The 11,917-nt window shown below is 35.5% G+C and overlaps 1 protein-coding gene across 1 annotated transcript in view; it reads left to right on the top strand.

The window, feature by feature from the left end:
• TM9SF2 (transmembrane 9 superfamily member 2) overlaps positions 1–11,542 on the top strand; it is a 29,934-nt gene extending 18,392 nt beyond the window's left edge. Inside the window, exons 11-17 of the mRNA XM_048295872.1 lie at positions 139–258; positions 2,444–2,501; positions 3,135–3,294; positions 4,795–4,946; positions 5,975–6,086; positions 6,684–6,855; positions 10,874–11,542. Of these exons, the coding sequence (XP_048151829.1) occupies positions 139–258; positions 2,444–2,501; positions 3,135–3,294; positions 4,795–4,946; positions 5,975–6,086; positions 6,684–6,855; positions 10,874–10,941 (842 nt within the window). The 3' untranslated portion in view covers positions 10,942–11,542. The remainder of the gene's footprint in view (positions 1–138; positions 259–2,443; positions 2,502–3,134; positions 3,295–4,794; positions 4,947–5,974; positions 6,087–6,683; positions 6,856–10,873) is intronic.
• Positions 11,543–11,917: the final 375 nt, after the last annotated feature.

The following is an 11,917-nucleotide window of genomic DNA, read 5'->3' on the forward strand; positions in this document are numbered from 1 at the left end:
TTAAAGTCATTAGAAATAGCTGAGCTGATGTAGTAGACATGCAGCTTAATATGCACAGATTTTAAGATAACTGATGTTCAAACATATAGTCTAAAATTTCTAACATAATTTCTAAAATTGTGCATCTCTACTTGACAGTTTTTGCTTGCCTGGGATTTTTGTCACCTGCTAACAGGGGAGCTCTAATGACCTGTGCTGTAGTTTTGTGGGTACTGCTTGGAACTCCAGCCGGTTATGTTGCTGCCAGATTCTACAAATGTGAGTAAAAGTTACTGAAAATGACAAGGCTTAAGTTCATTAAAGTAAATTATCATTACAGAACTGATTTTTATTTTGCAGCACTCTTTGTAGCTTCCCTCAGGGCAACTTGGAGAAACGCACTTACCTTAACTATAGAAAACATATATAGAGCACTAACATAGTTACACTGCTTTTGATGTAATCACGCCCAAAGACCCTGAATTGCTCTTGCTGCTGTGTATTTGTGAAATCAAATACTACTAGTACTAAGGTCTTTACATCAGAGAGTTTTCTGCTTCTGTTCCCTATAACTGGGGGGACAATGTAAACCTGCATTTAGTTTTAGCCATCAACATTGCTTGGTAACACGCACCTGCCCCCCCAAATTGTGAGCCTCAGTTCTTGCATGCCTGAAATTGTGACCTCTTTTTAGCTAGCTCCCAGGTTTTTTGGAGAATAATGCTTATCAGACTGTGGCTGAAGCACAGAGAGAAGGATTGTTAGGTGTTCTGTAGTTGTAGAAACCAACCCAGCAGTGTTTGGGCCCCTGACAGGAGTTAGTTGATACTGTTTTCCCTCACTGATCCCAGCTTTTGTTTCAAGACCTGTCTGTCTGCCAGCCTCAGATGGTTTACCCCTGTATCCTCTGATTTATTTTAAGGTGAAGCATGGCATTCCACATACAGCTTGTTTTAATTACCTTACTCAAGATGAAAGGTTTTTTGACTGAGAGAGATGGATCTTTTGAACTACTTTAGTTCTGAGTGTACAGGGCTAGGGAAGGAGTTTATTTCAGAACTTCAGCCTGGCAGTAGATATTGGAGTTCTTTCTTCTAACAATTTTGTAATTTTCATGTGGGGAAAACCAGTGGGAAAAGTGAGTTTGTATCTTGTAGGGAGTTTTTACACAGTGGTAGTGATGTGGTAGTGAACTATTCCTAATCTCCAAGCCAGTTAGATTTAAGCAGAATGAAATTTTAGTACTAGGAGCATGATTGAGGATAGAATTATTCTTTATATTGTGCTGTATGCTATGTATTTTGAAGGATATTTTGTAGTGTATTAATGGTAAATTGAATCCTGTGTCTTTGGTGGAGATGTAGTTATTAATGATTATATTTCATATTTTACTTACTGGCAATCACTTAGTTGATACTTGAATGTTCTGTTTAACTACTAAGACAGTGAGTGACTGATCCAGAGGTATTTTTGTTATAACAGGAAGTGTTATACAATATATATATATATGTATGTTCATACCCTGTATAGAGCATGTAAACATGAATGGGTTTTTTTTTTATAGTATACAAATAAAGTAATGTGAGACATAAAGCAAAATGCAACTGAAATGGATATCTAGTTTTAAAAATCGGGGGTTTTTTTCAATATTGCATTTAAAAAGTGAAACCTGAATTGAAATTAAATGGTTAATCTTAATAACTGCTGTCACGTTCTACCAAGTTTTTATGAAGAAATAGAAACTTAATTAAAATCACTCTAACCATAATCACTTCTGACTCTTGAAATAAAGAAGCATGTCATTATGGCAGTGCTCAGATGAAATTATCAGCTTCACTGCACTCCAGCAGGATATTTTCATTTGAAAGTATACTGACTAGAATTTTTATCAGCATAGTGCAAATTCGTAAAGATTTTGTTAATAAAGCTGTCTTTGGTCTTTTGGTATCACCACTGCTTAATGCTGCTAAGACTCAAGAAAACATCACTACTTCTGTAAGCGTGTTAGTTCTGACTCTCCTGTAAGACTCATAGGCAAGAATTATTTCGAGAAAACTGTTAAGCTTGGTTTTCACATATTTATGTATCTTTACCTACTGAAACCTGCAGTCAAATGCTAGAAAGCTTAAATTTCTTAATCACTCCAGGTTTAAAATGTTTTTTAAGGACTTAGAAATACTGCAAATCTGTTCCCTCCTTTTAGTAGATGAAGTGGTCAGAGACAGTTTCAGTTGGATACCTTTCCTGACCTTGGTCTGAGACTATTTGCTTTGAAATTCTGTGGTTAAGCAGTAGGATACGGAAATTTAATTTTATTACTGAAGATTTAGTTTATGGTTTTAAATTTGGGCATGATAGCACATTATTTGAGTATTTGCAAGCTAAGTATAACAGGTAAATGGAGTGGAAAATTAATGGTTGAGTTTAATGCATGTTTTAATGTCTGTCAAATGTTTTAATACAGCATTTGGAGGTGAGAAATGGAAAACAAATGTCCTGCTGACATCATTCCTTTGCCCTGGGTAAGTTGAGACTATTGCCCTGATTAACAGAATTAAATTGCTTCTCTGATGTGCATAGCTAATTTTTTAAGTTTCACCTGTACAAGTAAATCTTACATTGTCTCTTTATTCTGGAAGCTACAAGAGTATCATGGTGCTTTTGACAAAGATGTTAGTGGCCTATCATCCTTAGATTTTTTTTTTTTGTAAGCATTTGTTTACTCTCACTACATGAAAAGGTTGATTAGGAAGAAGCTTTATGATAGTAGTAAGTTTCAGGCCCACTTTTTCATTGTTTTCTTTTATTCTTCGGGCTGTTTCTCTGACCACACGGTAGTCGGTCTTACATAGTGTCATATAATATATAACCACTCTGATAATTTTTTCCACTTAATCACAGCAAGCAGTCTTACCCTGAAGTGTGGTTAAGACAAGCATATATTTGAAACAGCTTAGTTGGAACGTCAGCTCCTGCTGGAGTTCAGTCCCACTAGATTAACAAAGAATTGCTTGTCTGATCTCTTCGTTTTCATATTTTGTGTGTGTCATTTGGTTTTAGCGGAGGTTTGTGCTAAAACAGTGCCATTGTTTTGTCAACGTTACTAAATGTTAAGAAGTATTTCTGTGCTCCTAAGTGTGCTGTGTGTTTTTCAGAATTGTGTTTGCGGATTTTTTTATCATGAACCTCATTCTCTGGGGAGAAGGCTCTTCAGCAGCTATTCCGTTTGGTACTTTGGTTGCTATTTTGGCACTCTGGTTTTGCATATCTGTACCGCTGACGTTTATTGGTGCCTATTTTGGGTTTAAGAAAAACGTAAGTGTTTCTGAGAAGTTGTTTTTTAAGTGTATACATACATGTACATACACAAATATTTTTCTCTGTATAGGCCATGACTGAGGTAGCACCTAAGTTAGTTGCACTGTTGGCTCCAGTTCTGTTCAGTTACTTTAGAAATGCATTAGATATCCAGTCTTGGTATTCCAAGGCTTTGATACATGGCTGGTGGCAGTGATACTTCTCTGCTACGATTTGGGTTATCATTGTATTTAATTGAATGACCGCTACAGATAAATCAGTGATTTGAGCATTTTAATTTTAATTAGCATCTTTTTCATATATTAAAACAAATACTTGACCCAGCAAGCATAAGAGAAAGCAAATTATGCATTTTTGGGTTTCATTGTGTATTTCTTGTTCCTGTGTGCCCTCTACACTGAGGATGTTTCCTGATCAGATTGCTGGAGTTCTGTGAAATCTGTTTGCGTAATCGTTCTGTAAATGGTTATCTCTGATTGACAGACATTAATTGGGATTTACTCCTAAACCAATCAATTTTACATATTCTTATGAGGGCTCTTTGTGACCAAACATTTCACAATTTGGTGACCAAATCATTAAATAATGAGATTTTTTTTCTTAAAAACCAGTTTACTGGTTTTTAACCCCACAAACAAATTTCTATATACGTGCAGATACATTTGTGGGTTTTCTCCTGCACAGGAAGCCAGGGTTCCATCTCCCTGTAGATCTCCTGTAATACCTTCAGAGAATGTTGTCTTAGTAGGCTCTTTTAAAGTCAGTTGTATAGTTACCCTGTTTTTCTTAACCAGAATTCAATGAGTTTTTTCTGATAACTGTATTGAAATTCCATCAAGTTCCCCTGCATTGTACTGGTGTGTACATCTTCTTTTAAGGAAGGAAGATTTGATAAGCTAATAAGGCAATGTGGTAGGTGTCACAAAAACTTGAAAATCAAATCAGAAAGGAAGTATCTATTGATGCTTTTGATGTAATCTTTATGAAAGGAGGAAGATGCATAGTAGGCATGTATCTTACAATGCCTTACATTGTTTTCTCCCACCATGCTGATCTATGCATGTGCCTTAAATTAGGATTGAATTGCCAGATTGAATCCTTTCAGTAAATTTATCCTAGTGTGATTCTTGAAGTAAATGCTGAAAAATGACATGCAGGAATTTTTAGAAGGGGAAAGCAGGAGTCTGCACCACCACTATCCCAGCTGAAATGTGGTAAATCAGCTCAGACTCTGTAACAGATGATAGAGAGGCAAACATTAAAAGGGAAGTCAGAAATATGTCACTATGTTTTCAGTAAGAGCTGTCTTTTAGTGAGTTTGCCAAGCAAGTGTTGGTAGCTGAGCTGGGAGCAAAAGCAAATGTAGTGTAGCTGGTATGCACATGCTCAAAACAAAGAGTAGACTTTTTGCCACCACCCATTACAAAGAGAAAGCAAAAAGGTAGTGCTGTAGTTTGACATTTTATTTATTTAACTGTTTGTTATCTTTGTTTAAAGGCTATTGAACACCCTGTTCGCACAAACCAAATTCCTCGTCAGATTCCTGAGCAATCATTCTATACAAAGCCACTACCTGGCATTATCATGGGAGGGATTCTTCCTTTTGGATGTATCTTTATACAGTTGTTCTTTATTCTCAATAGTATTTGGTAAGTTCACCATAATTTGAGTTTTCTCTGTCATAAAAAGTGGTAATTTCTTTGTGAAGGTTTTTCTTCCATATGCTTTGCCAGAATTTTTGAGGATGCAGGGTTACCATAATACTGATTCAATAAAATTTAAATGCTAACATCTTTTTAATATTTTGTTGTTTCAAAAATACTCAGTTCCTGCGTAGAGAGGTGGCTGTGATATGCTTAGCAATTTACAGCTGACATACTATATTCAGATAGTTTGCTGTTTTCTCATCCTACTCTACTGACTTCATGTGGAAGTGGCTCTGAAGCTGGTATATGGCATGTAACTTGACAGTAGTAAAGTTTATTAAAATAAACTTGAGATTTTTTTGGTGGTTGTTACTAGACTAGAAAAGTATTACTACTCTTGGGAGAAGAAAAAAGAGCCAAGAACAAATTCTTGGGAAATCGTAAAAAAAAAAACCTACCTAGGAGAGTAATTATTTTAAAAAATAAAGCACTGAATACTAGTCCAGTATAAGTGAACTTTGATGTGAGCTCACTGACAAACTAATCTACTGTGAGGAATTTGTCTTCCTTCTGGCACAATTTAGTTATTGGATCTTGTTAAACTGTTTCTGAACCTTGAATAGGTGCCTCTACCCAACACAGACAGCTACAGCATTTGACATTTCTTGTTATTTTGGAGCTCTGCCCCTTTGATTGAAATGTGAGGTGAAATCCAGGTTCTGCTGAAGTCAGTGGAAGAGGTCACACTGACTTCACTGGAACTGTGATTTCAACATTATGTCTAGTCATTTCTCTCTCTAAAATCACAACCAGGGGCATGCTTTGGCCTTGCTTTCTCAGTGTTTTTAGACTGAGCTGCAAAGGTTCTTATTGTTTAGTTAGAAAATAAATTAGGCAATTGTATGGCTGCACAATTGACAGTATTTCAAAAGGAAGGGGAAATACTTAAGGTGAAGGTGATGTTACTACGTATGAAGAAATAATAATAGCACAATGGCCATTTAAATGATTTTTTAAACTCCCTTTTATAGGTCCCACCAGATGTATTACATGTTTGGCTTCCTGTTTCTGGTATTCATTATTTTGGTTATTACATGTTCCGAGGCTACAATATTACTCTGCTACTTCCATCTATGTGCAGAGGTAGGAAGTACTTCTTATGTTTTCAAACCTGATAACGTTTTAAGAATGCTTAAAAAAGTTTTAATGCTTTTGTAATTGAAAATAAGTATTCCAGAATTCAACATGAACACTATTACTTGATGAGATGTACTTAAACCATGTCTTTAAAAAGTGAAGCAGGCTACTTTTGGCAAAACTTGTAACAAACCCTGCACTGGGTATTGGTGAGTCAGATACGACATCTTTAGATTCTCACTCCCTGTTTTCTGAAGGTGCTAAACTAATCCATTAATTTTGTTCAATCAGAGTCCATTTTGGACATGCCCAGCCTTGGGAAAAAAAAACTCTCTGTGGCTGGAAATAAGTACATCTGGTTTATTTGGGGTTTTAGTATTTTGTCAGTTTGCTATTGATCTTTATCTGGAATTTTGAATGGTGTAATTAAAGCAGTATTGATTATATACAGTTTTTCTCCCTGTAGATAAAAAACCCTACAAAACTTACTCTTGGATAAAGTCATAAGAGAAAAAGTAGCTCTGCATTTACTAGTAGGGTCAGTGGGCTAGAGGTGTATGCAATATTGCTTATACGTTTGTATTTTTTCCTCACTCCTTCTAGGACTATCACTGGCAGTGGCGTTCATTTCTCACTAGTGGTTTCACTGCAGTTTATTTCCTAATATATGCAATACATTATTTCTTTTCTAAACTGCAAATCACAGGAACAGCTAGCACCATTTTATATTTCGGTTATACCATGATTATGGTTTTGATCTTCTTCCTTTTCACAGGTAAGTGTACTGAACCTTAATTTTAAATTTTGAATATGCCTTTAGTTTTGCACAGTAGAATCTGTCACAAAACTGATCTTGATGCAGAATTATAAACTTATGTATGCCTTCGATTTTTTTCCAGGTAGTTGTGTAGCATATTGCAACTATGTGATTACAAATTTCAGTGAAAGACATAAGTAAGGATGAGGCAAAACTACTGCTAATTTGAGGTGTGGCCTGTCATTAGGTCTACAAATATGTGATAAATACTTTTCCAGATATCATTCTTATGAAAATCATATGACAAACTCTGTTTTTTAAATTGGTTGTCTTTGGAGAAGCACACTTCAAATCACACGTAATCAAGTATAAAGTTATGGTGTCAAGATAAAAACAGATTTTATGGAATAGGTAGAAGAAAGAGAGAGGAGTAAAAGTTGACAAAGAATGCTTCTTTTTTTTTTTTTTTTTTTTTTAAATTTGCTCTCTTCCAGAACGTATTTACCTTTATCCCAATTGCATTGAAGTGGCATGGGAAGCAGACAGAATTTCTCTAACATTTTTTGTATCAGTCATGTCAGAACCTTGTAATCTTCACTGTGAGTGTTTGGAAAAACATCTGTCATAGGTGCTGCATTTCAATTTCCTCTTCAGTAATTGAGATGAGGTCACAAAATGTTCCATTGTTGTCTGCAGTCAGACACAAATAGCCCTTGTTGAGGGTGGAAAAATGGCAGTGAAAATGGAAGAAGTCTCCTTTTAAACTGATGCAAGAAGGCAGGAACTGCCAACGCCTCAAAAAAAATCTTAAAAATTCTGTATTCTGTTCCAGGCAGAATGCAGTCCATCCTTGTATAGTCTACCCTACAGAGCAATACTTCTGAAACTACTTTGAACTGATCAGTGGTTTAGATAATTTCAGGCTGATGATAACTCTTAATGATTCCAAAGGCTTTGATACATATATATGTATAGACACTATATTTTGAGGCCTCCTAGACTACAAAAGGCTTGTCATCAGAGCTTTTAATACAGATCTCACTCTATTAAGTAGAATTTTCATTTCCACTTAGCATAAGAGAACAAAAATAGTGAGAAAAGAGAAAAGAACTGAGAATGATGTTCATTTTAAGTGTAACCGAATAGTTCAAAGACATTTCCACTTCAGCTAAGGAAATACTGAAGCTGTTTGCGCACTATGACTGAATGCAGATGATGGTGAACAAGAGCAATGGCCTGCAAGGATTTTCTTGGGTCATTGCCTGTTAAAAGGAAGAAATGGGACTTGAGTGCATTATATAATCTCATTGAAAAGTGATCAAGCTGTGTCCCAAAAGTGGTTAGTTTTATCTTCCAGCCTTCATTTTAAGTCAGTCTAATGTGTTTTGGCATTGCTTGCAGATAGTTTGTAATTTATACATCTCTACTTTTATTCACATTTCTGTACCAGTTTACAAGTCATTCTGAATTTATAGATCAGAGATTCTGCCTTCCTTGCTCACTTTTCCTTCTTTCTCACCCTGCTTTTCTCTTAACCTTTACTTCTGCTCTGGGTGTACAGATAGTCTCATCGAACTAAAAAATCCTAGGATGCATGGTTGTTCAGCTAGAAATGAATGTGTACTGCTGTATGCAGATCAATTTTAAATGCAGTGCAAACTTACAAAGTAGCGTGGAAAATAATTAGGCCTTACATAAGTGTAAGGTCAATTAATTTAGTTTCACCAGCATTTCCAACAGATGTTCAGCAAGTCTGCCTGTAACAGTGAACAGTTTTGCCCAAAACCAGAATTGTGTTTACCCTGTCTCCTTTGTTCACTCTGTTTACTTTGGATGCATGCAGTAATTCTGGAGTGGATTCATTCAAGATAAAGGGGATTTACAATAATCTTCTGTGCTGAGATTTGCGTTAGCTGCCTTTCTGCACCTCAGATATCCATATAATTTCCTTTTTTTGCCTTTACTCTTTCAAGTCAGTCATGTCACATGACATTGTCTAGAGGCATTAAGATGTGTCCAGTGCATCCCCCTTTTCTTTTGCTCATGTGTTCATTTTCAGTTGACCAAGTGGCTGTGCAGCACCTGCCAGCAGATTTTTAGGGTAGGTTCACAAATATGCAAAGAAGACGTGGTTTATTCTCAGCCCCTTTCAGTTGCTTTTTGTGGTGGTCATTTGTTTGTAATTGGGACAGTGGAAATGTAAGTCGTCCTGTGCAACTAGAACTAAGTTTTCAGAGCCTGTATGCTCTTGGTTTTTTAAATTTTCAGTTTCTATGTTGAAATTAGGGGAGGATACATGTGAAGTTAATCACACAGAATTGTAAAACACTATGTGCTTAACAATTTTTTTATCTACTTCCCACAAGATTAAGTGCAAATTACCTTTTAATTTGGGGAAATAATCCTGTTTCTTAAGATTTAAGGATAATTTTGTCCATTTAGGTTGATATGAATGTAAAACCAGATATGCTCAGTTCTCTGAGATTTACTGAAGTGCTCTGAGATAAGGTTTTACAGAAGAAATCAGAGGTGCAGGGTAAGGGACAGGCAGTTCTTCTCCATTTTTTTAAACAAAAGAACCTATTAACAATTTAGCAAAAACTGCTCCCAAAGGCAACTGACTTCCCATGTCAGGATGATCAAAAAGCTAAAAAGAAAAAGTCATAATTGTTGTATTAAAACTATTCTGCTCCTGCTTACTCATCTGTTAAAAATTGTCAGGATCGGGAGGCAGGGTTTTGACGGTGCCCTGCTGCTATGTCGGTGTAACACATGCTTCAGGCACTTGCATCCATACTGCATTCCAGGTCATTGATCAGACTCAGCAGGCAGAATACCAGGAGCTACATGACAAATCTTTGATTCACAGCTGGGTCACAACTACGTATCATCGTAAATGAGTCACTTAAACATCAGTAGCTTAGCAAGCGTAAAGTGAAAAAAAATTACCATGATATCATTCATGGGTCCTTTCAAGCTTTCATAGAGAATGAGTTACCACACAACTTTTGTTGTCCCTCTTATCTGATCTAAAATAAAGGAAGGTTTTTTCTTCTAAAGAACTCCCTTGATACTTGTGTAAGTTAAGGATATGATTTTAGAAGAGGTACTTGGACAAAAATCAGATAATCTTCAGGGCTTTATTCCTGTCCTAGTTTTTGTGGGAAATTAAGGTTCCTGTAACAGGTGTTCTGAGCTTATATTGTTTAATCCAATATCATTCTGATTGAGACTGAATTTTGATATAATCCAGTTAGATTAACAAAGCCCAACTATATTAACTATTTCACATTCAAAATAATATTTTTGTTAAGTTTCTTTTGGAGTTAGACAAAGAGAAGGGATGAAGCAGTTTTTATTCTGCTAGAAGGATGATAAGTTATCAGGGAAATAAATTTTAGTTCAAATTTGTGTGTATGTTTTGACGTAAGTATTTCAGTAGTATTTATTGTTAAGGTATGCAACACACATGTTTTCAGTAGGACTACAAGCTGGGTAGTAACTACACTGTGGTTTGAAATTTGTATTAACTCAGTCTATGGAGACATAAAGGTAGTGCTCTAGTTTTCCAAGACCTTAAAGTATTACTAAATAATGGGGACTCTCTTTGATGCTGTTAGTTTAAATGGTTTATTAAACATAATAACAATATTCTGACAGCTGAGCAGATCAGATAAAGTGTGTGTGAGTAGTCACTGAGAAAGGGTGAAATGGAGCAATGTGAAGGAAGTGGGACTGCAGCATACTGGAACAACAAGAACAAATATGTAAGACAAGTAACACAGAAACATCTTACAACTAGAGTCTGCCACGTGATCTGTTCTATGGTCCTGAAAATAATGAGATAGGTTATAGAGTAGTTGATGCCTTTAAGGGCCAGGTACTGTCTGTAACTTTCCATTATTTGATCTGATTGATGTACTGAAGACTAAGGACAGCAGATCACATATACATACATCCTGAGTTATAAACTACAGAGAGAAATTAATGTCTCCTGTGTCAGTATTCTAAAATGTAATTTTTTTTTCTCTTTTAGGGACAATTGGATTCTTTGCATGCTTTTGGTTTGTAACCAAAATATACAGCGTAGTGAAAGTTGACTGAAGAAACCAATGTAAAGAATTAACACAGAAGAGGTTTAATCTTCATTAACATAACTTAAAAACCCTGGTCTCATTGATGAACTTGAGCTTTATCAGAAGTATTGGCTTCCTATTCTTTGAGAATGATACTGAAATGCACCTACTTTTCCACTAACATGTTTGTATTGTGACTTAATAACCTGTTTTCATTCAAACCTTAATGAAGATCAGAGTTACAATATTTATGCGTTTGTAAATACAACTATACTTTAAAAGAAATGTTAAATTCTAATGGCAGAATAGACGTGGCTGTATTACACAACTTAATGATACTTCTGATCAAAAAGTACAACTGTAAATAGGTTTTTCTAGCTTGGTAGGTGGGATGAATTATTTTTCTTTGAGGGAAATGAGAACTTTTTATTATGCTAACTTTGAAGGATGACTCTTAAGAAGTGTTGCTTTTAGTCTGGATGTGATTTTTATTTTTTACTGGTGTTACGTCCATAAATATTCTGATTTCTGTGAGTTAATTCGTTTTGGTGTTCTTGGCCTTTTAAACTATGTGCCTCTGAGTCCTGGAATTTATAAATTCATAATCTAATAAACGTTGTAAAAATGTCTTCATTGACTTATTACATATTATAAGTTCATAAAAATATGTAAATACAATTATATTGAAGACATATGCTTAAAGATTGCATAGAGTATTTTATGGCATTTTCTATGGTTTAATATATATTGACACACCCTTAGATCTGCAAGAAATACTATTTGTGCTAAATAGCTATAACATGGACATGTGATTGTGGTGCATGAGAACTAAATTATACACACATTTAACAAAACCACTCTGCAGCATTAATCCAGTCCTTAACCCAGACACTTTTCCAGAGTTTGCTATGGAGTTGTCACTATGTTGAGAAGATCTTACAGTGCATGAGTCAGCATTCTCTGCTGATCTTGCTTTTAGATCTCGATGATGCATATTCTATAGA

The sequence above is a fragment of the Corvus hawaiiensis genome, chromosome 2 (assembly GCF_020740725.1).
Source record: "Corvus hawaiiensis isolate bCorHaw1 chromosome 2, bCorHaw1.pri.cur, whole genome shotgun sequence".
In the NCBI taxonomy this organism is placed as follows: domain Eukaryota; kingdom Metazoa; phylum Chordata; class Aves; order Passeriformes; family Corvidae; genus Corvus; species Corvus hawaiiensis.